Source organism: Ailuropoda melanoleuca, chromosome 16, assembly GCF_002007445.2.
Source record: "Ailuropoda melanoleuca isolate Jingjing chromosome 16, ASM200744v2, whole genome shotgun sequence".
NCBI classification, from domain to species: domain Eukaryota; kingdom Metazoa; phylum Chordata; class Mammalia; order Carnivora; family Ursidae; genus Ailuropoda; species Ailuropoda melanoleuca.
The window spans coordinates 90,431,781-90,456,923 of NC_048233.1; the positions used below are offsets into that span (position 1 = coordinate 90,431,781).

At 61.5% G+C, this 25,143-nt stretch overlaps 1 protein-coding gene across 1 annotated transcript in view; it reads right to left on the reverse strand.

Annotated features, from left to right (window-relative positions):
- Window positions 1-10,225: 10,225 nt before the first annotated feature.
- MUC5AC (mucin 5AC, oligomeric mucus/gel-forming) overlaps window positions 10,226-25,143 on the reverse strand; it is a 31,520-nt gene continuing 16,602 nt past the window's right edge. Inside the window, exons 31-50 of the mRNA XM_034645861.1 lie at window positions 24,848-24,884; window positions 18,230-18,309; window positions 17,723-17,931; window positions 17,145-17,319; window positions 16,559-16,809; window positions 16,293-16,476; window positions 15,724-15,931; window positions 15,200-15,378; window positions 14,759-14,846; window positions 14,549-14,652; window positions 14,324-14,355; window positions 13,758-13,929; window positions 13,273-13,374; window positions 12,997-13,034; window positions 12,393-12,515; window positions 12,212-12,310; window positions 11,759-11,878; window positions 11,482-11,545; window positions 11,267-11,381; window positions 10,226-10,860 (exon numbers count right to left, since the gene is read on the reverse strand). Of these exons, the coding sequence (XP_034501752.1) occupies window positions 10,539-10,860; window positions 11,267-11,381; window positions 11,482-11,545; window positions 11,759-11,878; window positions 12,212-12,310; window positions 12,393-12,515; window positions 12,997-13,034; window positions 13,273-13,374; window positions 13,758-13,929; window positions 14,324-14,355; window positions 14,549-14,652; window positions 14,759-14,846; window positions 15,200-15,378; window positions 15,724-15,931; window positions 16,293-16,476; window positions 16,559-16,809; window positions 17,145-17,319; window positions 17,723-17,931; window positions 18,230-18,309; window positions 24,848-24,884 (2,702 nt within the window). The 3' untranslated portion in view covers window positions 10,226-10,538. The remainder of the gene's footprint in view (window positions 10,861-11,266; window positions 11,382-11,481; window positions 11,546-11,758; window positions 11,879-12,211; window positions 12,311-12,392; window positions 12,516-12,996; window positions 13,035-13,272; window positions 13,375-13,757; window positions 13,930-14,323; window positions 14,356-14,548; window positions 14,653-14,758; window positions 14,847-15,199; window positions 15,379-15,723; window positions 15,932-16,292; window positions 16,477-16,558; window positions 16,810-17,144; window positions 17,320-17,722; window positions 17,932-18,229; window positions 18,310-24,847; window positions 24,885-25,143) is intronic.

The window sequence follows — 25,143 nt, forward strand, 5'->3', positions numbered from 1 at the left end:
TGAGCATCTGCCTTCGGCTCAGGTCACGATCAGAGTCCTGGGATCGAGCCCCACATCGGGCTCTCTGCTCAGCGGGGAGGCTGCTTCTCCCTCTCCCACTGCTCGTGCTTTATCTCTCGCTCGCTCTCTCTCTCTCAAATAAATAAATAAATAAAATCTTTTAAAAAAATACTGTGTCGTTTAATTTTCACGTACCTGTGAATTTCACAATTTTTCTTCTTTTTTTAAAGATTTACTTACTTATTTTAGAGAGCGAGAGCTGGAGCAGGGGGAGGGGCAGAGGGAGAAAGAGAATCTCAAACAGACTCCCTGCTGACGTGGAGCCCTGACGGGGGCTCGATCCCAGGACCCAGAGGTCGTGACCCCAGCCGGAACCGAGAGTCGGACTCTCCGCCGAGGGTGCCAGCCAGGCACCCCCTCGCTTTTCCTTCTCCTGATGGTTGTGGTCAGAAAGAATGCTTCCTGTGATTTTAATGTTTAAAATGTACTGCAGCCTGCCTCGGAGCATGACACATAGTTTGTCTCGGAGAATATTCCATGTGCGTTTGAGGACCTCACGCGTTCTGTAGGTGTGACGGGTCTGTGGCGCGTGCAAGTCCCCCGGCTCCTTGTCTGCCTTCTGTCTGGTCGTCCCACCCATCGCTGACGCGTGAGACGGAGCCTCCCCGCTCCGTGCTGTCCTGTGGCCGCGTGTGTGCACGTGGGGCCCGTGTGTTTATCGCCGCGGTGTTTTCTTGCGGCACTGGCTCCTGATCAATACGTGATATCCTTCTCTTTGGATCTGAAGGTCTCCCTTACGTGGTGTTGCTGTGGTCACCCTGCCGCGCTTTTGGTTACTATTTGCGTGGAATACATTGTTCTAAGCTTTCGCTTTTTACCCGTCTGTAACCTTAGTTCTCACGCGAGGGTCTTACAGACGGTGTGGAGTTGGACTGTGTTTTAGAATCAGTCCCACCAATCTCTGTACATTTGCGGTAATGACTGATAAGGACGAACTGGCCTCCGCGGGATTACTGTCTGTCTGCTGTGCGTTGTCTGGCATTTTTGCTCTCCGTCCCCTCCGTCCCTTCCGGCCCTGCCTTCGTTTGTGCTTGGCTGGCTCTGTAGTGATGGATTTTTATTCCCTTCTCATTTCCTTTGGTGTCGCTGGCTGTGGGGTCACCAAACACCCTAGACTCACACGGTCTACTCGGGCTTGGTGCCGGCTGAGCTCCTGCTGTTCATGCCCCTGTGTGGCCCCACCCACCTTGTGCTGTTGTGACAAATTACACCTGCTACGGGGCGGGGGGCTGCCCCAAAACAGAGATTCCTGGTTGGTTTTGTGCATCTGTGTTTTAAATCCCATATGACAGGGGCGCCTGGGTGGCTCAGTCGTTAAGCATGTGCCTTCGGCTCAGGCCGTGATCCCAGGGTCCTGGGATCAAGCCCCGCGTCGGGCTCCCTGCTTGGCGGGAAGCCTGCTTCTCCCTCTCCCACTCCCCCTGCCTGTGTTCCCTCTCTCACTGTCTGTCTCTCTCTCTGTCAAATGAATAAATAAAATCTTTTAAAAAAATAAAAAATAAAATAAACCCACATGACATTAAGAGTGGAGGACAAACAGCACTGCAGGAACATTGAACTCCACACTTGCGCACCAGCTTAGCTTCCAGCAGACCTTTCCTTCCACACACAGCTTTTGCTGACCGTCCGGTGTCCTTCCTTTCAGCCCCAGGGGCTCCTTTCAGCACCCTTGCGAAGGAGGGCTTGTCATACAGCACTCCCCCAGCGTTTGTTTACCTGGAAATGTCCTAATCGCTCCCTCGTGTTTGAAGGACAGCTGGGCCAGACAGCGAATCCATGGCTGAGCACGGCTTCTTTCAGGACGTCAGACTCTATCGCCCACGGCCTCTGTCTTCCGAGATCTCCGTGACCACGTCAGCTAACGGTGTCGCTGGGGAGAATTTGCAGGTGGCGAGCGGCCTTCAGGATCCCCACGCTGTCTACCAGCAGCCTGATGATACTGTGTCGGCGTCGATCTCTCGGGGTTTATCTTACTTGGAGTTGTTTTTTTTTTTTTTAAGATTTTATTTATTTATTTGACAGAGACAGAGACAGCCAGTGAGAGAGGGAACACAAGCAGGGGGAGTGGGAGAGGAAGAAGCAGGCTCACAGCGGAGGAGCCCGACTCGGGGCTCGATCCCAGGACCCTGGGATCACGCCCTGAGCCGAAGGCAAACGCTTAACGGCTGAGCCACCCCGGCGCCCCCTACTTGGAGTCTGTTGACCTCCTTGCACGTTTTCACTTTGGTTTCTTCACACAACGCCTCCGCTCCTTTCTCGTCTCTTCTTGGGACCCTCATCACGCACGTCTCAGCCCGCTCGGCAGCACCCTGCTTGCTCGCTTTCCCTCACTCCTTTCTTCAAGCAAATTCCCCACTTCGGTCATGGTGCGTTTCTGCTCTAGAATTCCTGTTTGGTTTTTTCATCCTCATTCTCATCTGTTTGTTGAGACTCTCGTTTTGTGCACGTGTCGATGTCCTGATGGACTTTGGTCCCGCCAGGCTTTGCTCTGGCCCTCGGGACACACCTTACCCATTCGTTGCAAAGTCCTTGTCTAGCAATTCTGACACCTGGACTTCCTCAGGGATGATGGCTCTCATTTTAGATTGTTCCTTTTAATAACCATGCTTTCTTGTTTCTTTGTGAGCCTTGTGATTTTTGTTGAAAATTGGGGATTTGACTATTATAATATGGTAGCTCTGGAAGTTAGACTCTCCTCCTTGTCTGGTGTTTGCCGGGTTTTTTCTTTTCTTTTCCTCCTTCCTTTCATTGTTGTCAAAGGCTGAAGTGTCCCTTTGTTTTGAGACTTTTCCAAACGATGTTGACAAGGACTCTTCCTTGCCTGGTATGGTCGCTGAAGTCTCTGCTCCTTTAGCTCGTGTCCAGCTAATGCTTGGGCAGAGTTTCCTCGACTCTCCAGAGCTCCCCCGTCTTGCGGCCTGGCTCTGTGCTGGGACTGTCCTCCACACTCGGGTAGGCTTGCTCTGAGCCTGGGGAACTTGCCTGAGCATGGTCATGGCTTTCCCAATCCCCATGTGCACGTACCTGCTTTCAGAAGTCGTCATTTTCCAAAAAGCCCTACCTCAACCCGTGCAGACCGAAGGGGACCTACTGTGTGTCTCCCCCCGCCCCGTGATTGCTTGCTCTAGGGGTCTGGGGGTCTGTAGTCACCTAGCAGCTTGTGCGAGCAGAGCCTGCTGCTTCGGCCACCTGAGTTCCAAGGTAAGCAAAACAGAAGCGAGCACCTTGTGTCAACCCTCCAGGGACCCACCAGACGACTCAGAACAGATGGACGCAGCAATCCGCAGACATGACTTTCTCTGCTCCTTCTGGTTCTGGGGGAGGAATGGGAACTGGGCTGCCAATCCAAGGACAAAGCCGCCACTGCCCTGGGGCTGTGGGGGCAAGGATGAGAAAAAACTGCCACACGAATTTCCAACCATTGTGAAGATGGTCTTTTCTTGACCGAACTCTAGCTTGGTTCCTGTGGACCTTTGCCTGTGCGGAGAGCTCCCACCACGTTGGCTCAGACACTCGTCCTTGTTTTTTTCAGTGTTTCTGTGGGGAACAAACACTTAGAGCTTCCCACTCCACTAATTTCCTGATTGGTTTATATTTTTAAAAAGATTTGTACTGAAAATAGAAGTTCATGAGCCTGTACGGATATAAATGTGAATAAATGAAAAATAAATAAATGGGGGAGAAGAGAGAGCTCTTCCTGCAGCAGGATGCCAACCAGGAAGAGCGGAAGTGACTAGAAAGACATCAGTGGGGGCGCCTGGGTGGCACAGCGGTTAAGCGTCTGCCTTCGGCTCAGGGCGTGATCCCGGCGTTGTGGGATCGAGGCCCCACATCGGGCTCCTCCGCTATGAGCCTGCTTCTTCCTCTCCCACTCCCTGCTTGTGTTCCCTCTCTCGCTGGCTGTCTCTATCTCTATCAAATAAATAAATAAAATCTTTAAAAAAAAAAAAAAGACATCAGTGGTGGTGACGGCCGGAGGGGTGAGGCACCTGCAGGGCCCCCAGACATCTCCCACAGACCCTCCTCGGTTCCGAGGGGCAGATGGTTGGTTTCCAGTGGAGAGACCTGGCAGACACGCCCTGAGTGATGCAGGGGGACATCCACCCAGCAATGGGCCCAGCTGCCGTCCGGTGCCTCCAGGTGCGATGTATGGAGAGGTACACGTTTGCTCTGTTATTTTCCAGACCCAGACTTGGGGGCGCTGCCCAACCTAGGCAGCCCGCACCCCTTGAAAAGGTCATGGTCAAGGAGCACAGCGGAAGGCTGAGCACAGATCCCAGACTAAAGGAGAAGAGGGAGGGCACTCATGGGACATGGGGTCCGGGATCAAATCCCGGGCTTCGAGAATGTGGGGCCATGACAACCACAGTTGTATCAGGACGACTGAGGACCGTGGTTTAGAGGGTGCTGCGTGTCAAGGCTTCTCTGCTGAGCGTGACCCCTGCCCTGTTTCTAGGAGACACACACCCACCTATGTCGGGGTGAAGGGGCATGCCTCTCAAACCCACGTGGCTCGGAAAAAAACACGTGGATACAGAGGGCGGACAGGTGCACGTACACACATGAGAGCAAACAGCGAAGTGAAGAGAGCCAGATGCAAACATCCGTGTATCAGGATAAAGGGCAGACAGGAGCTCTTTATACTATCTCTGCAATTTACCCATGAACTCGAAACCGCATCAAAATAAAAGGTTCTCCAGAAAGCTCCATTCCGACTGCTGTCTGGAGAGAGACGAGGGAGGCCAGCACGCAGCGAGCAGCGAGCAGCGAGCAGCGGAGGGGAGAGGACAAGGCCGGGAGTGGAGGAGGAAGCGGGGGAGGGCAGAGCCAGCCCAAGCAGGCAGCAGATGTGCCCACGAGGGGATCCTGTGCTTCCAGGGCCTGCCCTGGGGCAGGTCCAGAGCAGACCCCACAGGTGCCTCCTCCTCCTTCCCTCCGGCCCTGGTGAATCTCCAGGACAAGCAGCCGCCCGTGCAGGGTCTTGGGAAGCCTCGGAGCCTGGCGGGGGAGGGGGGCAGGCACAGCCCAGCACGGGCAGGGCTGGTGTGGACGGAAGAGAAGGTCGGAGGCAAGCCGCTGAGCCTGGTTTGCTCAGGATTAACCCAGTAGAGGGAGCGCAAACAGCAGGAGGGGCAGCGTCCGGTGGAAGGCAGAGATTACCAAGTGTCCACCAGTAAACAGACCCTCCCTTCCCTCCAGGAACCCCAGTGTTGACTCAGCACCCGCAAGGTTGGCAGAGGGGCCCAGAGGCAGCCCACACAGCCTGCGGCCACTTCCCCCACTACGTGCGGGGAGAGACGTCAATGCCGGTGGCTGGGGTACCGCCCGCTGACTCCCCCCACCGGCCCACCCCACCGGCCCCAGGGCCCCAGCAGTGACCAGTGACCTGGAGAAGGGACTGGGGGACACGCCCGCGTCCTGCATGCCAGCCTTGTCCTGGCTCAGGCCCCACAGCTGGGGAGGCCGAGCAACAGAGCACCGTCCCTCTGTGGGGCCCCATCCTCTTGGCGGACGCAAGGCCCGGCACAGTCTCCCGTAGCCCCCGGCTTCACCCTCTTACGTTTTCTTGGGGAGGCTGTCAGGGGTCCTCTCGTGCCTGTCAGGGCCCCTGCTGCGTCCCGGTGTCGGGGCTGTGGCCAACGCGCTCGGTAAGTAGGTGTGGAGTGCGCGGAGCTAACACGCTAGGGGTGAAGGTGCCCGCGCTGCTCGTGTGGGGATGCGAGAGTGCACCCCCAGCTCGGGTCATGAAACCACAGGCTGGGGCTAGGGCTGCCCCCAGGTCAGTGGTAGGAGAACCTAACTCTGACCTGTTAGCCCAGCTCACGGGGTTGGGGTGCACAGCAGGGTCTGGGCAGTCAGGAGCGGCCTCGGGGGCACGCACGGCGAGCCGGGCTTGTGTGTGCGGGTGTGAGGGTGAGGGTGAGGCCCCTCTGCCCAGCGACAGCCTCTCTGGAGGAGGGGCTCTACTGTCCCAGGGCTCGGTGCCCCCCCCCGTGTGCACACCCGCACATCCCGCCAGGCCTGTGTGTGGGGCACGCACACCCGCATGCCGACGGAGAAGCAGCTCACTCCTCCAGAAACAGGCTCCGCTTCCCTGATGCCCGCAGTTGGAGGTGTGGACGCCGCCCGGGGACAGCCATCGTGATGACCGTGGGCGGGGAGGTGGGGCCCCCGTGAGAGCTCAGTCAGCTTCGTGAGCCGGTCACGGCGGATGAGGCGCCGGGCATACGACCGGGCTCTGGGGCAGGTCCCGACCCTCCGTGGGGGGCGGCCCCCGCCAGGGCTGCTCTCCGCAGGTCTCGGCTTCTTGTTGGTTTGCACAAGCACTGAGGTCCTCTCGGGGACCCGTGGAAGCCTGGGAGCCATCGGTTGAGGACAGAGCAAGGCCTCAGGATGACAGGACACTTGTCCGGGCTGGGGCTGTTGGGGAATTCGCCCCCCAAACCCCCCACTGAGGAGCCCCAGGCCCCGGCTTCCTGCTGAGATCAGGTTAGCCAGCCTCCTGGGGCTAGGCCAATGGCCGTGGGGGAGGAGCGCAGGAAGGAGCCCCCACACCCCTGGGCTCTACTTGGGACCCACCAAAACGCAAGGCAGGGCTACTGCCTGGGGACAGGCTGCCACAGGGCTCCTGGCTCTGTGCTCCGCTGGGGTACTCCTGGGGGGGAGGAACGGCTGGGGCCAAGGTGGGCAGTTTCTGGATCCCCCCTGCTCAGACGGAGCCCCTGAAGTGGGCTGTATCTGCCTACAGGCTGGGTCCCCCACACCCCAAGGGCGCCCGACCCGCTCTGTCATTGCATGGGGGATGGGCGGCGGTGCTTGCACAGGGACAAGGTGGCCCTGAGCTTGGCAGGGGCACCCATGGAGTGGGAAGTGGGGCACACATCCCCTGAGCCCCACTGGGGGCCACTCAAGCTGTTTCCTTGGAGGAGCGGTGGGTCCTCATCGGGCTGCACCGGCTCTGACCCGTCTTGGGTACCCTTCCTGGAGCCCCCATGGAAGCCCCACCAGGCAGCACCTGCTCAGACCCTTGAGACCCCGGGGCAGGCACTGGGCAGGCCAGGGTGCTGGGCCCAGAGCAAAGCTCTTAGGGACCCAGGTCATCAATGTGTTTTCCCAAGCTGTTGGGCACTGCTGGTATTTTCAGTCTTGTCCAAGGGATCTCTCCCCACGTCCACCTCTTCCCCTCCAGGGTCCTCAGTCTCTGGGGTACAGCGAGGAGGCCCACCGTCCCCTCCCCTCCCCACCATCACCTCCAGCTTGGCCCTGGCAGTGTGGCGCCGTGGAGCTCCTGCCTCCCAGCCCCCCCTTCCCGCTGTCCATTGGCTGGCCTATCGCCTTTTCCCCTGACCCCTCCTCACTCCCCACCTGCCCTGAGCCCAGCCCCCCAACTGGTCTACCACTCCTTTCATCACCCTCTCTGTCCATCCTCAACCACCCGCAGGGGTCTGAAGGACAAGACGGGGCTGGACCACCTCTTCCTGGACCCCCCACGGCCCCCTCACTCAGGCCCCTCAACACTACAGCCTGGTCCTCGCTGACCTTTGTGCCCCACTCGACCACCTGGCCGCCTTTCTCCTGGCCCACCTCGGACACGCCCGCAGCCTGCACAGCCTAGGACCCCCTGCCCCCACCCGCAGGCCCAGAATCCCCCCAGCTCAACCTCTTGCCCTCTTCTGCCTATTCCCCTGCGGCCTTCTTCCGAGTAATCGGTGTGCTCTGCCCACCATTGCCCAGCTCAGCGGGGCCCGGGCGCAGGAAGCTCCCCCCAGGGCCCTGGCCCCCTAGCCAGCGGGGGGCTGCCGTGTCCAGCGTGCTCCCTGGCTCTGACCTCCCTGCACTTCGTCACGGTGGACCGGACATTTGAGGGCCTCTGACGCAATGCATTTGTCAACTTCCTCCCAGACCTCACCGCGGCGGCTCCGCCTGGGGCCACGCGGGGCAGCCGAGTCGGGCTCACACTCCTCTCCACTCCCTCTTCCGGTCCTGTTCCGTGTCCCACCTGTCCCCTGTCCAGGGCGCGGCTGTCCCCCCGGGACAGTTGTTCACAGCGCAGTTCTGACACTGCGGACGTTTCCAGAGGGGCGGAGGTTCACGGGTCCGGCTGCCACGCCGGCTGTCCCTGGTTCTGCTTCTGCGGACTCCCGGGGGTTTGTCTGGGAAGTGGACACTTCACCTGCTGCCTCCTATCCATGTGTGTCACTGGGACGAGGGGCGCCCAGGTCTTGCACAGGGGCCGGCCCGCCGCCGGCAAGCCACGGCCCTCAATACCTTGCTCACCTGGAAGGGGGCACCCGGAGGGCAGCACCCGTGTGGCCCCCAGCTGCCCTCCTGCCTCAGCCCCAAGCCCAGAAGTCCTCACTCTATCCCCAAAATCATCCTTCTTTGGTCTCTGCTCCCAAAGCTTAGCTGGCCGCCCCAGAGGCCTCTGTGTCCAGCACCCAAACCCCCTGGGCTCTCTGCGAAGCCAACCCGGCACCCAGGGCCCAGGTCTGTGGCCAAAGGGGCAGAGTTGCAGCCCCCAAGCTCCCAGGACCAGGCGGGCATCGGGGCCTCGGGGCTCCGGCTCTGGAGGCAGCTGTAAGCTGCCCACATGGTCGTAGGCTCCCCGGCATCCCGTGGCCATCTCTGGGAGCACCTGGCATCCCTTTCTCTGGGCAGAAGCTCCCCCCCACCTGGACTCTCCAAGCGTGAAGGTGGGACCCCCCTTCCCCGTCAAAGCCACGAGCTTCTCGCCCGGCCCTCAAGGGTTCTGCAGGCCAGACGGACGAGGCTGCAGGAGCTGGGTCTCAAGCTGCCCGAGAGAGCCCAGGCCCACTGGGGCCACTTCTGGTCACTTATCTCCACCCCAGAGATGACAACTCATCCCCCACACTGTCCTGGAGTCCAAGAGAGGTGGTGGCCCCAGGCTGAGGCCTTTATGGCCACGCCCGGCTTGTAGTCTTTCCAGAAACAACTTGCATAATCCGGCCGGGGGCTGCCGCGGCTGGAGCTGGCAGGCAGGGACCCGCTCTACTCTCCGGTTACTTCCTGCCTCCAGCCCCAGATCCAGGCGGGAGGCCGTGCTGTCCCCGGGGGGTGGGGGATTAGTCATTGCACCCTGCGCCCCAAGGAAGAGGCGGCTCCCTCTGACACCCGATCCACTCAGGGGGGTCAGCAGCACTGACGTGGGTGCCGCCCACAGCCGTGGGGTCAGCCGGTCAGTGGAACAGCAGCGCCCAAACCAGAGGCCCAGGGACGTGCTTCTCCCAAGGAGGGTGTCCTGTGCAGCCAGTGGCCTGTTCTCCGCCCCCGCGTGGCCACCCACCTCACACTCAGGTCGTGTTCTTGAGCCCAAGGGGTCACGGGGTCCTGGACAAGGGAACCCCTCCGCCACCGGCTGGTTGCTGATAGGAGGGGTCCAGCTCTGAGGTCGGTCCCCCTTGCCGTGTGGCTGCAGCCACAGCTGGGCGGGCAGGCCTGGGGACTGGACTGGGGCGAGGGGAATTGCGTCCAGGTGGGTGCACTACGGAAACTGTAAAGGGTGTTCCCCGCCCCCCGCCTCCCCGAGGCTGCTCTGGCCAGGTCTTTGGAGCAAGGCGACCTGTCCACACTCCCGGGGCTGCTACAGGGCTGAGTCCAGCCTGAGGCCGTTGTGTTGCGGGGAGGGGGGGGGAGGTGGTGGTCTGGGGGCTCCCCTGGGACCTCCAAGGAAGGGGTTGAGGAACGTGGAGGTTCTCAGGGCAGAGCTGGGGTCACAGGGAGGATGAGGGGAGGGGCAAGGATTTGGTCTGCGGTGGGCCTTTGCGCACGAGTGCACGCACACCGAATCCGGCGTCCGTGTGATGAGGGGTCTGATGCTTTGTGGGAAAGAAGACGGGGCCCTCTTCTAGAACGCTTCACCACGCAAGGCCTGCTGGTGTCCCATGTGGCCATACAGGATTCCGTCCCTCCCTCCCTCCCTCTATTCTGTGAACGGATAGGTGCTGTCCCCCAGCAGCCAGAGGCAGCAGGCACCCCTACTCGGACCTCCCTGGCCTGCCCAGTCCTGGGTGCCGGCCGAGGGTATGGTGTGAGCCCTCTGGCACCCAGTCTGTCCCCGCCCCATTCCTGGGTTTTACGGATAAGCTGAAAAACCACACAGAGTCCACACATTGCAAAATGCTCGAAATGTATTTATGAACCCAGTTGGTCATTTCCTGAGGCTCAGGGCCAGGGTAGGGGTGAGGCTGTGCCTCCTGGTGGTCAGCCAAACATCGGGCACCAAGTCCAAGTGACCGTCGTTGATAAGACCCCTATGTGATGCTCGAGTCCTGGGAACGCAGGCTGGACCCGTGGCCTGAGGAGCCCTCCCACCCCAGACTGGTCCCGAGTGGGGCTGTAGGTTGGTCGGGCCACCACACATGCAAGGGCCAGCCGGACTCCGGGGAGGGACGAGGTGGGCGGGCAGGGCGTCCTGGCCTCGGGTCCCTGGAGCCGACGCCGTAGGGAATAGGTTGCTGTTATTGGTGTATCGTGGAGGAGGGTGGCCGGGAGCCCCGAGGACGGGTGCCGGTCAGTCTGCTGGCGGGGCCTGTGGCCCTGGACCCCGTCCTCCAGCCCGTGCGCTCGATCTCCTGGCTCTGCTCCTCGACACTCTGCGTGTGGCCCGGGCTGCCGTGGGAGCCACAGTGCTGCCCCACGCAGCCGCATTCCTCCACCTGGGGGTAGCTGAAGGCCCGGCTGGAGCCGTCCGCACAGCGCAGGGTCACATTCCTCGGGGACACCCGCAGCTCCCGGCAGCACTCGCAGCGGCGCTGTACCGCATTGGCCTCCGGCGAGTACCTGTGGGCGGGGCCTGCTCAGCACCCGGCGCCTCGGCCCCCAGCACCCCACACCTGTGTCGCGGGCACCTGCTCTCAGAGGCGCCCCAGCCGGCGTGTGGCGCTGGCGCCCGTGTGCCCACACACCCGTTGCAGAGCCCAAACCCTCCCGCAGCTGACCAGGCCGCCACCAAGGGGGCTGCTGAGTCCGCGGTCTCCACACGGGGCAAGCTGATTCCCGACAGCGCGCAGGCCGCCGGCCTCCGAACCCCCGGTCCCAGCCCCTCCGTCTACCCTCAGCGCCCGCCGCTGCCCCCAGCTGTCCCTCCTGGCCCTTCATCGCCATCCCGTGCGCAGGGGCACCGTGCGTCCCTGAACGCTGCCGGGCACAAGCTGGTCCCGGCCGGGCGGGGGCGGGGCTCACGTACATGGAGGCGCTGTCCCCGCAGTTGCCCCGGCAGTAGGTGAGGAGTACGGGCCGGAGGGAGCTGCAGCCTTGCTGCCTGATGACCTGGTGCTCGTGGAACATGGCGCAGGTCGACCCTGGGGCGACACAGGAGGTCGTGCGGAGGGTCAGGAAGGACCGGGACCCCTGGCCCCCTCGTGGGCCGATCGGCCACCCCCTGTGGACCTTCCCACTCACTGTTCTGGGACTGGGGTGGTGGGCAGGACAGACAGCAGCCGTCGTCGCTCAGCTGAGCCCGGTCCTGTGCCAACAAAAGGGTGCCTTGAGGGCCGGAGCAGCGGGCCCAGAGTGGGGGGACAGACGGGGGGGACGGTGCCCCACATAGGCAGGTGGTGCCCCTGCAGCCACTGCACAGGGCCAACCTCGGCTCCCCACCCCACCCTGGGCGAATCCTGCCCTGGCCTCCCGCGGGCCCACAGTGGGCCAGGCTGGGCCGTGGGCTCCCAGAGCTCACCGCGGGACAGCTGAGTGGGGGACACGCCTTCTTCCTGGTCACCACCACAAGCCCATCCCGGTGCTTCTCACACTCGTGGGTCACACAGGGGTTCCGGGGGTCTGACCAGGACTGGCCGGGCTGCAAGGAGGAGCCAGCCGGCAGAGTGAGCGGGCAGGGGAGGTCTGTGTGTCTGCCTCCCAGCCCGTGGACTTCCCTCCTGGCCTCTGCCAGGCACATGCCTTGTGACGACGGCTCCCCCGGGAGCCCAGCGTGCCAGGACGCGGCTGGCTCAGCACTCCCCACCCCTGCTGTCACCGTGCACCTCCCAGCTCCTCCGTCCAGGCAGGCGTGGGACCTGGCCCCGAGCCCCGGCCTCCCGGGAACCTGGGCGGGGCGGGGTGGCTTTGCCTCACCCAGGAGTCCCTCAGCAGCCCTGGGGCCACCACGCCAGGCCCCACAGCCACTACTCACATAGAAGAGGCGGGTGGAGCTGTCGCTGATGTTCACGACGCAGGCCTGCTGGACGCACACCCCGCAGCACTGCCCGCTCTGCTCCTGGTACTCGAAGCCCTGCGGGGGGAGGCGGACGTCCTGCCTGAGCCCCAGCACCCGCTTCCCCGGGCGGCAGGGCCGTGCAGCGGCGGCAACTCACCACGGGGCAGTGGGTGCTGCAGATCTGGGTCTCACAGCTGATCACTGCGGTGTCCGAATGGGGGCTGCCGGACGCCTCACACCGGCACGTTTCACACAGACTGGAGGAGACCACGGAGCCGGGCTGGGGAGAGTCAGGGCGACCAGGGCTGGTGAGCTTCCGGAACGTCCCCCGCCTGGCCTGGCCCCCCTAGGCAGACCGGGCCCTCTAGGAGACCCTAGATGCTGCTGCCTGGGAGGGGGAGCCCCAAGCCTGCACCTCCCTGACCAGGGTGCCCGGGGACGTCACATGCTCCAGAGGGCCCAGCTGGGGGAAACTGAGGCTGGGGGCCCTCATCACGTTCAGGAGAGAGCCGAGGGATCCGGGCTCGTCCACCCTGCTGATGCCGTGAGCGCCAAAGCCGGTGGGCCGACCTGGGCCTCAGCTACGCTGGGCTGTGGGTGGTGGTCCCTGGAGAGCTCAGGGTTGCTGGAGGTGCCCCCAGGCTGGCAGGGGGCCCTGGCACGGCCTGCAGGCCCTGTCTCGGGGAGAAGCTGGCAGGGGCGGGGACAAGCAGGGCTCGGCTTTCTGTGTGCCGCGGGGGCTGACTTCCGTGCGCTCTCACCTGGTACAAGGTGCCGTTGATGCTGCAGACACTCCAGCCTGTCCGAGAGGGGGCGCACCGTCTCACTGACCCACCCTCACGGCCTGCCGCCCGGCCTGCCGCCCAGCCCCCAGAGCCGCGGATACCACACGTAGCCTGCGAGAGCGGGCTGGCCCCCAGGCCCCAGGCAGTGGTGCCCCAGTCCGGTATCACCCCGAGCCAGAGAACCCCGAGAGAGGCGGCCCCCGCCCCCCGCAGTGCCCGGGGCGGCCCCATGCGGACATAGCAGACACTCACTGCAGTTTTGGCTCGGGCAGCAGGCCCCCTCCTCATAGGTCAGGATTGGGCGGGAGCCCTCGGGACAGGCCACGGGCTTGGGGCAGTAGCTGGTGTCGCAGGCTGCGCGATGCACAGGAAGGAGGCGCTCAGGGGCCTGCGTCCGGCTCTGCACGCTCCCACCCCCACCCCAGTGCTGTGCCCGGGGGTCTCCAGCACCGCTGACCACCCGGTGGGCAGGCGGCAGGCTCTCCAAGGGGCGTGGGCCACTCTGGGAGACAAAGCTTCTAGTCGGCCTGGGCACAGGAGCCCCCTGCCGTCCTGGCATACCCACCCTCTCCAGAGCACATCTGTTGGGAGGGGTCACCAGCTGAGGCCTTAGTGGGGACAGGAGGGTACTGTCCCGCTTGGTTGTGCCCCCCTGCCCTGTCCCAGCACCACTGCCCCTGGTGGGAAGGTGCCCCCGGGCACTCAGCCGAAGGCATGGGCAGCAGCCCAGGGCTCACCGCAGTTGTACTGGGGACAGCACTGGTTGGCCTGGGGGGCTGCAGGTACAGGCACGAAGCCGGGCACGGGGCAGGCTGGGGGCAGGGGGCAAGGCTGCCTCTGACAGCTCATAGTCAGCGTGCCGTTCTCACAGGTGCATCTCTGGCAGTCCACGTTGATGGTGTGGCCAGGCTGCAGGATGGGGCACATGTGAGCCCAGGACCGTGGGGCTGGCCCCCGGCCGGTCCCAGCACGGCTGCAGCCAGGCCAGAGGGGTGCCGGGAGCCCGCAGAGGGCCAGCAGGGGAACCAGGGGGAAGGGGCTTCCGGAGTGCAGGGTGGTGGCTTCAGGGGCGGGACATGGGGTGAGAGGTGCCAGGTGGGTGGTCACCTCCATTCTCACTGTGTCCGAGCAGAGCAGGAGGGGGCCCCAGTGGAGCACAGGGCAGGGCCACCCCGGGGGCAGGCACCCCCATATGGAAGCCCCCCACGTCCTGCTAGAGAAGTCTTGACCCCTCCCTGCCCCTCCTCTGAGGCTCTGGCACTGAGAGGACGCCCTGCCCCCCACCCCAGCTGGCCGCACTTACCTCCACAGGCTCCCCGTGGGGCCCCAGGCACTCTGCAGGGAGAGAGATTGAGGTCACAGGGGGGCAGCTGCGGCCCCCAGCCTCTCAAGGTCAGGACCCATTTGGGGGCCCAGGCAGTCCCAGGCCATGGCAGAAAGCCCCAGATCTGGCTGGGAAGCACAGATCCAGAGGGGCAGCTGGCCCTGGTGCACCTGCCAGCCCCCAGCCCCACCCGTGGGCACATACTGTGACAGTCTATGGGCACACAGACTTCAGAGCTCGTGCTGAAAAGCATCATGTCCTCTGGACAGAAGCAGCCTTCTGTGATGGGGCCAGCGTCCCGCAGAGCCCTGTGGGGACAGCAGAGGGCTGGCCTGGTCCCTGTGCCCTCCAGGGTAGGAGAAGGCCACCCTGGGGGCTCTGGGGTAGGTCCAGGAGGGAGAGACGGGTGCATACATGAGGCTGGCGTTGTCACTCCCATAGCAGTAGGAGAGCCTGGACGGGCCGCAGGGCTGGTACACCTTGTCCGCAGGGCAGGTGAACACTGCGTGGTGGGGAGAGAGGCCACGGCTGAGACCAAGGGCACCAGCCCAGAGCAAACTCCCAGGCCTTGCTCTGGGCCTCATCCCCACACCAGCTGAGTGCCTGACCCCAGCGGGGCTCTGCAGCCCGGAAGCTGCCCCCCTCGGGCCCCACCCCTGCGCTCCAGGCCCTGGGCATCCCGATCTGGGGGCTCTTCCCTTCTCTCCAAGAGCCGAGTGCGCCGTGCCCTAGAGTTGGCCCTCCTCCTCCAGGAAACCCAGCTCCTGACTGCTAGCCCATCGTGTCCGTCCCCTGGCCGCACACCGGCCGCTGCCGCTCGGTGGGACAGGTGGCCCGAGGCTGGTGGGCACTCACGGCACGTGTGGTTGGTGTGTTTCCTCCAGTTGATGCACACGCCGTGGGAGGCGCAGAGGGCCGCGTACAGCTCCAAGCCGGAGCATACCACGTCTGAGCTGTTCACACGGCACTGGTCGAAGACGCAGCCTTGGTAGAATGTCAGCGGGGGGATCACAGCGTGGCACCGCTCGAAGACCCTGCGGCCAGCAGCGCCAGGTCAGGGGGCAGCTCGGGCTTTCCCCGAGGTCTGCACGCCCCCAGGACGGCCCGCGGCAGCATGGCCATTGCTTTCTCAAATTCTCCCCTGGGCTTCCCCGTCCGCCCGGAAACGCCGGCGTTGCCCTGGGGCCATGACGCAGGCCCAGACCCAGAGCGAGCTGGCGGCCGGGCCAGTCCTGCGCCTGGTGTCCCAGCAGCCACCCGTGGCCCTCCTTGCCATCGACCCCCTGCCCCCCTGGGAGCCGCCGTAGACCCACTCTTCCCACCCACCCCGAGGGTGAGGTCAGGGGGGCTGCCTGCCCCAGCCCCTCCCCGAATCTCACTTGCTCAGAATCAGCTGGCAGATGGATGACGATGAGCACAGGGTGGGTGAGGGCGTGGGCCTGGCTACGGTGGGAGTCGGGGAAGGCCCGTGGCAGAACGGCTGGTGGGGCGTTGTCACCTTCCAGTGGCCAGACATCTCGGAGCAGGAGGCCGCCACCGCCCCCCCGGGCAGGCGACACTCATCCTTCTTGTCATTGGTGCAGGTGCCTGGGGTGGGGGGCGGCAGGCGTCAGGCCGGCAGGGGACAACCGAGCGCCCCCCCACCCTTGGGCCACAGGGTCCCTGACTGGGGTGGGGCCTGACGCTCAGGGCACCGCTCGATGGGCTGGCTGTGGGACCTGACCCTGGGCGCTTCCGTATGCCCCCAAGAAGGCAGGCCGTTCCCACGGAGGAGGGCAGGAGTGAGCCTCAGGCGTGGGGCCACGCGGGCAGCCTCTGCCCCGGCCAAGAATGCGATCCCCAGAGGTCTCCCCCAGCGCGACCCTTCCCACCACGGACAGGCTCAGCTCTGTGCCGCTGGCAGAAAAAGGGCCCAGCGTCCGTGGAGCTCACTGGGGACGGGACTCACCGCACTGGCCCTCCGTGTTGTTCGCAAACTTGCTGAAAGGCACCTGCACCGAGAAGATGAGGCCAGAGAACATGACCTGGACGCCTAGTTCGGGGATGGTCACATACATCTTGATGCCGATTTGGGACACGCTCACGCCATCTTTCTGGAAGCCGGGCCTGACCACTTTATCGTTGAAGATGATCTAGACTCCACGGAGAAGGAGACCGAATGAGGCGGCGCCCCAGCCACCCCGGCCCGTGGGGAGCTGCGGGGGGGGGGCCCACCTGGTTGGTCATCACCCCGAGGACGGGCCTGCGGGTCAGCACGACGCGGTCCTGCCGGTACTCCACGATGAGGGACTGCGGGCAGGAGAGCCCGTTCTTGGCCCCGCAGAAGTAGTTGTCGATGAGCACGCGGAAGCGGCCGTACACGGGCACGATCTGCTGCACGAGCACGTACGTGCAGTTGTCCAGGAACGTGTAGTACGTGCCGTCAAAGGTGATGTAGTGGGGGTCGCCCCAGCCGCTGCACACACCTGCGGGCGCACAGCGGCCTTACGTGGGGCCTCCCGACACACAGGGCTGGCGCCAGGACGCCCGTGCCCCGCACCAGCCCCAGACTCTGTCCAACAGGTGCTTGACGAGGCCTGAGCGGTGGGGCCGGGCTCCCCTGGCCTCCCCCCTGCCTGACACGGCCCTGGGGACCCTGGGGCTCAGGCAGAATTCCACTCGGGACCCCAGGGGAGGCCTGGCGCTGTCCATTCCCCGCCTCACTGTCGGGAAGTCCCTCCTACTGTCTAACCCATGTCCATCCCGCCCCCTCGATGGGAACCCCACCCAGCCCCACCGCCCCGCCTGGCTCCTGGCTCACACTGGCACTGGTAGTGTGGGCAGCAGCTGTTGTGGTCGGCCACCTTCACGGGGGGGAAGCCGTTGGCGCAGGTCGGCGGCTGTGCCTGTGGGCACGGGCGCGGCTGCACAGTGATGACGCCGTTGCCCTCGCAGGTGGCCTGAGAGCAGTTGGGCATGGGCCAGGTCTCGCCTCTCTGTGGAAGGACAGCTCTCAGCCTCGGGACACTGCAGTCCCCCCGAGAGGGGAGCCGCAGGAAACCAGGATGGGACCTGCCCTCTCCACCCCCTGCTCCACACTGTTCCTCACACAGGGCCTCCCCCACTGGAATTCTACTCCAAACCCACACACCCTCCCCGCTGCCTGGCGCCATCGGAGCCTCGCCCACCCACGTGGGCACCCCGTATCTGCTGGTTGCATGCACTCCTGGGTACCCGGCTGGAACCCCCCTCAGCAGCCCTGCGGGACCAGAACAGGCAACTTCCCAGCAGTCAGCCTACGTCCCCCCGCGGGTGACTTGCTTTCCCACCCGCAGCCACACTGGAAAGATGCCGAGGGTCCCTGCACCAGTCTCTGAGAAGGACAGAGAGGGGAGTTACCATTCTTGGAGGGACTGCATTTGGGCATCCCTGCTTAGTGACGGGCACAGGGACCGAAGGGGAGGACCCAGGTGGGGAGGTGGTCGGGGCAGGAGTTGGCACGCTGCTGGGGCAGGCCTGGTCCGTCCGCCTGACCACGTGACAGTCCAGACTGCACAAGGCATAATAGCAGTGGCCGGCGAGGTCGGTCTGTTGGTAAATGATGGATCCTGCGAGAGAAAGGGTCAGGTGGAGGTGAGTGGAAGCTTGCTGGGGGGAGAGCCACAGCCCAGAGTGGGTCTTCTAGGCGCGACATCCACCCGAGGGGTGGACCTGGGTGGAGGCCTTCCTGCCCAGAAATGACACAAAGAAATCCTCAAAGATGGCTCAGTGCCGTGGTCAGAGAAGATCTGCAGCCCCGTCAAACAGACAAGGAACCCCTCTCCTCTCCATACACCGTGGCTTTTGTGGACAAGACAGCAGTGGCCAGGGGCAGCATCACCACACCCACAGGCACAGTTCACATACCTGCGGGGTACAGCTTGCCAGACACACTGCAGTAGCATGTCCTGGTGGAAGGCGCCGCGGAGCTGGGCAGTGGCGCGGAGCTGGGCAACGGCGTGGAGCTGGGCAAAGGCGCGGAGCTGGGCAGTGGCACGGAGCTTGGCAACGGCGCGGAGCTGGGCAACGGCGCGGAGCTGGGCAGTGGCGCAGAGCTGGGCAACGGCATGGAGCTGGGCAACGGCGCGGAGCTGGGCAGTGGCGCAGAGCTCGGCAACGGCGCGGAGCTGGGCAATAGTGTGGAGCTGGGCAGTGGCACGGAGCTCGGCAACGGCGCGGAGCTGGGCAACGGCATGGAGCTGGGCAGTGGCACGGAGCTGGGCAGTGGCACGGAGCTCGGCAACGGCGCGGAGCTGGAGAGTGGCACAGAGCTGGGCAACGGCATGGAGCTGGGCAACGGCACAGTGGACAGCACAGATGTAGATTCAGGAGCAGGGGAGCGCGTGGTAGGTGAAGTCAAGTAGGGCTTCACAGATGTGGAACCGCAGTGGTCTGGGGACTCACAGCACAACACCCGGACCTCATAGTTGAGGCACATCCCGTTATTGCCCTCCTGGTCCCGGTTCTGGCACACCAGGCCCCATGCTGAGGTCGCACTGCACCACCTGGCCCAGCTTCTCGATGCTGACCTCGGGGTGGCTCTCAGCCCGGCACTCCAGCTGCGAGATGTACTCCGGCCGGCGGCAGATTTTCTCTCCCTTTCTCAGGATGTTGCTGAAGCTTTCCACATCTCCTCCGTGGGGCCCCGGGGACGGGAAGTCCACATCAAACCACTTGGTCCACGTGCACTGTGGCTGGCAGGTGTCAGTTACATGAGCAGAGTGGGTTGTTTCAGGTGTGAGAACAGGGGTTGTGCTTGTTGTAGGAGCAGACGTGGTGCTGGTTTTGTGCACTGATGTAGGGCTGGCTGGTGGCACAGAGGTTTTGCTGGTTTCTGGCACAGAGGTTGGGCTGGTTGGTGGCACAGAGGTTGAGCTGGTTTCTGGCACAGAGATTGGGATGGTTGTTGGCACAGACGTTGATCTGGTTTCTGGCACAGAGATTGGTCTGGTTGGTGGCACAGAGGCTGTCCTGGTTTCTGGCACAGAGATTGGGATGGTTGGTGGCACAGAGGTTGAGCTGGTTTCTGGCACAGAGATTGGGATGGTTGGTGGCACAGAGGTTGAGCTGGTTTCTGGCACAGAGATTGGGATGGTTGGTGGCACAGAGGTTGAGCTGGTTTCTGGCACAGAGATTGGGATGGTTGGTGGCACAGAGGTTGAGCTGGTTTCTGGCACAGAGATTGGGATGGTTGGTGGCACAGAGGTTGAGCTGGTTTCTGGCACAGAGATTGGGATGGTTGGTGGCACAGAGGTTGAGCTGGTTTCTGGCACAGAGATTGGGATGGTTGGTGGCACAGAGGTTGAGCTGGTTTCTGGCACAGAGATTGGGATGGTTGGTGGCACAGAGGTTGAGCTGGTTTCTGGCACAGAGATTGGGATGGTTGGTGGCACAGAGGTTGAGCTGGTTTCTGGCACAGAGATTGGGATGGTTGGTGGCACAGAGGTTGAGCTGGTTTCTGGCACAGAGATTGGGATGGTTGGTGGCACAGAGGTTGAGCTGGTTTCTGGCACAGAGATTGGGATGGTTGGTGGCACAGAGGTTGAGCTGGTTTCTGGCACAGAGATTGGGATGGTTGGTGGCACAGAGGTTGAGCTGGTTTCTGGCACAGAGATTGGGATGGTTGGTGGCACAGAGGTTGAGCTGGTTTCTGGCACAGAGATTGGGATGGTTGGTGGCACAGAGGTTGAGCTGGTTTCTGGCACAGAGATTGGGATGGTTAGTGGGACAGAGGTTGACCTGGTTTCTGGCACAGAGATTGGGATGGTTGGTGGCACAGAGGTTGAGCTTGTTTCTGGCACAGAGATTGGTCTGGTTGGTGGCACAGGGGTTGATCTGGTTTCTGGCACAGAGGTTCCGCTAGTTGGAGGCACAGACGTTGACCTTGTTTCTGGCAAAGAGATTGGGCTGGTTTCTGGCACAGAGGTTGAGCTCGTTGTTGGCACAGGGGTTGATCTGGTTTCTGGCACAGAGGTTCCACTGGTTGTTGGCACAGGGGTTGAGGTGGTTTTAGGCACAGAGATTGGGATGTTTGGTGGGACAGAGATTGAGCTGGTTACTGGCACAGAGGTTGGGCTGGTTGGTGGCACAAAGGTGGACCTGGTTTCTCGCACAGAGGTTGGGCTCGTTGTTGGCACAGGGGTTGATCTGGTTTCTGGCACAGAGGTTCCACTGGTTGTTGGCACAGGGGTTGAGGTGGTTTTAGGCACAGAGATTGGGATGTTTGGTGGGACAGAGATTGAGCTGGTTACTGGCACAGAGGTTGGGCTGGTTGGTGGCACAAAGGTGGACCTGGTTTCTCGCACAGAGGTTGGGCTCGTTGTTGGCACAGGGGTTGATCTGGTTTCTGGCACAGAGGTTCCACTGGTTGTTGGCACAGGGGTTGAGGTGGTTTTAGGCACAGAGATTGGGATGTTTGGTGGGACAGAGATTGAGCTGGTTACTGGCACAGAGGTTGGGCTGGTTGGTGGCACAAAGGTGGACCTGGTTTCTCGCACAGAGGTTGGGCTCGTTGTTGGCACAGGGGTTGATCTGGTTTCTGGCACAGAGGTTCCACTGGTTGTTGGCACAGGGGTTGAGGTGGTTTTAGGCACAGAGATTGGGATGTTTGGTGGGACAGAGATTGAGCTGGTTACTGGCACAGAGGTTGGGCTGGTTGGTGGCACAAAGGTGGACCTGGTTTCTCGCACAGAGGTTGGGCTCGTTGTTGGCACAGGGGTTGATCTGGTTTCTGGCACAGAGGTTCCACTGGTTGTTGGCACAGGGGTTGAGGTGGTTTTAGGCACAGAGATTGGGATGTTTGGTGGGACAGAGATTGAGCTGGTTACTGGCACAGAGGTTGGGCTGGTTGGTGGCACAAAGGTGGACCTGGTTTCTCGCACAGAGGTTGGGCTCGTTGTTGGCACAGGGGTTGATCTGGTTTCTGGCACAGAGGTTCCACTGGTTGTTGGCACAGGGGTTGAGGTGGTTTTAGGCACAGAGATTGGGATGTTTGGTGGGACAGAGATTGAGCTGGTTACTGGCACAGAGGTTGGGCTGGTTGGTGGCACAAAGGTGGACCTGGTTTCTCGCACAGAGGTTGGGCTCGTTGTTGGCACAGGGGTTGATCTGGTTTCTGGCACAGAGGTTCCACTGGTTGTTGGCACAGGGGTTGAGGTGGTTTTAGGCACAGAGATTGGGATGTTTGGTGGGACAGAGATTGAGCTGGTTACTGGCACAGAGGTTGGGCTGGTTGGTGGCACAAAGGTGGACCTGGTTTCTCGCACAGAGGTTGGGCTCGTTGTTGGCACAGGGGTTGATCTGGTTTCTGGCACAGAGGTTCCACTGGTTGTTGGCACAGGGGTTGAGGTGGTTTTAGGCACAGAGATTGGGATGTTTGGTGGGACAGAGATTGAGCTGGTTACTGGCACAGAGGTTGGGCTGGTTGGTGGCACAAAGGTGGACCTGGTTTCTCGCACAGAGGTTGGGCTCGTTGTTGGCACAGGGGTTGATCTGGTTTCTGGCACAGAGGTTCCACTGGTTGTTGGCACAGGGGTTGAGGTGGTTTTAGGCACAGAGATTGGGATGTTTGGTGGGACAGAGATTGAGCTGGTTACTGGCACAGAGGTTGGGCTGGTTGGTGGCACAAAGGTGGACCTGGTTTCTCGCACAGAGGTTGGGCTCGTTGTTGGCACAGGGGTTGATCTGGTTTCTGGCACAGAGGTTCCACTGGTTGTTGGCACAGGGGTTGAGGTGGTTTTAGGCACAGAGATTGGGATGTTTGGTGGGACAGAGATTGAGCTGGTTACTGGCACAGAGGTTGGGCTGGTTGGTGGCACAAAGGTGGACCTGGTTTCTCGCACAGAGGTTGGGCTCGTTGTTGGCACAGGGGTTGATCTGGTTTCTGGCACAGAGGTTCCACTGGTTGTTGGCACAGGGGTTGAGGTGGTTTTAGGCACAGAGATTGGGATGTTTGGTGGGACAGAGATTGAGCTGGTTACTGGCACAGAGGTTGGGCTGGTTGGTGGCACAAAGGTGGACCTGGTTTCTCGCACAGAGGTTGGGCTCGTTGTTGGCACAGGGGTTGATCTGGTTTCTGGCACAGAGGTTCCACTGGTTGTTGGCACAGGGGTTGAGGTGGTTTTAGGCACAGAGATTGGGATGTTTGGTGGGACAGAGATTGAGCTGGTTACTGGCACAGAGGTTGGGCTGGTTGGTGGCACAAAGGTGGACCTGGTTTCTCGCACAGAGGTTGGGCTCGTTGTTGGCACAGGGGTTGATCTGGTTTCTGGCACAGAGGTTCCACTGGTTGTTGGCACAGGGGTTGAGGTGGTTTTAGGCACAGAGATTGGGATGTTTGGTGGGACAGAGATTGAGCTGGTTACTGGCACAGAGGTTGGGCTGGTTGGTGGCACAAAGGTGGACCTGGTTTCTCGCACAGAGGTTGGGCTCGTTGTTGGCACAGGGGTTGATCTGGTTTCTGGCACAGAGGTTCCACTGGTTGTTGGCACAGGGGTTGAGGTGGTTTTAGGCACAGAGATTGGGATGTTTGGTGGGACAGAGATTGAGCTGGTTACTGGCACAGAGGTTGGGCTGGTTGGTGGCACAAAGGTGGACCTGGTTTCTCGCACAGAGGTTGGGCTCGTTGTTGGCACAGGGGTTGATCTGGTTTCTGGCACAGAGGTTCCACTGGTTGTTGGCACAGGGGTTGAGGTGGTTTTAGGCACAGAGATTGGGATGTTTGGTGGGACAGAGATTGAGCTGGTTACTGGCACAGAGGTTGGGCTGGTTGGTGGCACAAAGGTGGACCTGGTTTCTCGCACAGAGGTTGGGCTCGTTGTTGGCACAGGGGTTGATCTGGTTTCTGGCACAGAGGTTCCACTGGTTGTTGGCACAGGGGTTGAGGTGGTTTTAGGCACAGAGATTGGGATGTTTGGTGGGACAGAGATTGAGCTGGTTACTGGCACAGAGGTTGGGCTGGTTGGTGGCACAAAGGTGGACCTGGTTTCTCGCACAGAGGTTGGGCTCGTTGTTGGCACAGGGGTTGATCTGGTTTCTGGCACAGAGGTTCCACTGGTTGTTGGCACAGGGGTTGAGGTGGTTTTAGGCACAGAGATTGGGATGTTTGGTGGGACAGAGATTGAGCTGGTTACTGGCACAGAGGTTGGGCTGGTTGGTGGCACAAAGGTGGACCTGGTTTCTCGCACAGAGGTTGGGCTCGTTGTTGGCACAGGGGTTGATCTGGTTTCTGGCACAGAGGTTCCACTGGTTGTTGGCACAGGGGTTGAGGTGGTTTTAGGCACAGAGATTGGGATGTTTGGTGGGACAGAGATTGAGCTGGTTACTGGCACAGAGGTTGGGCTGGTTGGTGGCACAAAGGTGGACCTGGTTTCTCGCACAGAGGTTGGGCTCGTTGTTGGCACAGGGGTTGATCTGGTTTCTGGCACAGAGGTTCCACTGGTTGTTGGCACAGGGGTTGAGGTGGTTTTAGGCACAGAGATTGGGATGTTTGGTGGGACAGAGATTGAGCTGGTTACTGGCACAGAGGTTGGGCTGGTTGGTGGCACAAAGGTGGACCTGGTTTCTCGCACAGAGGTTGGGCTCGTTGTTGGCACAGGGGTTGATCTGGTTTCTGGCACAGAGGTTCCACTGGTTGTTGGCACAGGGGTTGAGGTGGTTTTAGGCACAGAGATTGGGATGTTTGGTGGGACAGAGATTGAGCTGGTTACTGGCACAGAGGTTGGGCTGGTTGGTGGCACAAAGGTGGACCTGGTTTCTCGCACAGAGGTTGGGCTCGTTGTTGGCACAGGGGTTGATCTGGTTTCTGGCACAGAGGTTCCACTGGTTGTTGGCACAGGGGTTGAGGTGGTTTTAGGCACAGAGATTGGGATGTTTGGTGGGACAGAGATTGAGCTGGTTACTGGCACAGAGGTTGGGCTGGTTGGTGGCACAAAGGTGGACCTGGTTTCTCGCACAGAGGTTGGGCTCGTTGTTGGCACAGGGGTTGATCTGGTTTCTGGCACAGAGGTTCCACTGGTTGTTGGCACAGGGGTTGAGGTGGTTTTAGGCACAGAGATTGGGATGTTTGGTGGGACAGAGATTGAGCTGGTTACTGGCACAGAGGTTGGGCTGGTTGGTGGCACAAAGGTGGACCTGGTTTCTCGCACAGAGGTTGGGCTCGTTGTTGGCACAGGGGTTGATCTGGTTTCTGGCACAGAGGTTCCACTGGTTGTTGGCACAGGGGTTGAGGTGGTTTTAGGCACAGAGATTGGGATGTTTGGTGGGACAGAGATTGAGCTGGTTACTGGCACAGAGGTTGGGCTGGTTGGTGGCACAAAGGTGGACCTGGTTTCTCGCACAGAGGTTGGGCTCGTTGTTGGCACAGGGGTTGATCTGGTTGGTGGCACAGAGGTTGAGCTTGTTTCTGGCACAGAGATTGGTCTGGTTGGTGGCACAGGGGTTGATCTGGTTTCTGGCACAGAGGTTCCGCTAGTTGGAGGCACAGACGTTGACCTTGTTTCTGGCAAAGAGATTGGGCTGGTTTCTGGCACAGAGGTTGAGCTCGTTGTTGGCACAGGGGTTGATCTGGTTTCTGGCACAGAGGTTCCACTGGTTGTTGGCACAGGGGTTGAGGTGGTTTTAGGCACAGAGATTGGGATGTTTGGTGGGACAGAGATTGAGCTGGTTACTGGCACAGAGGTTGGGCTGGTTGGTGGCACAAAGGTGGACCTGGTTTCTCGCACAGAGGTTGGGCTCGTTGTTGGCACAGGGGTTGATCTGGTTTCTGGCACAGAGGTTTCTTT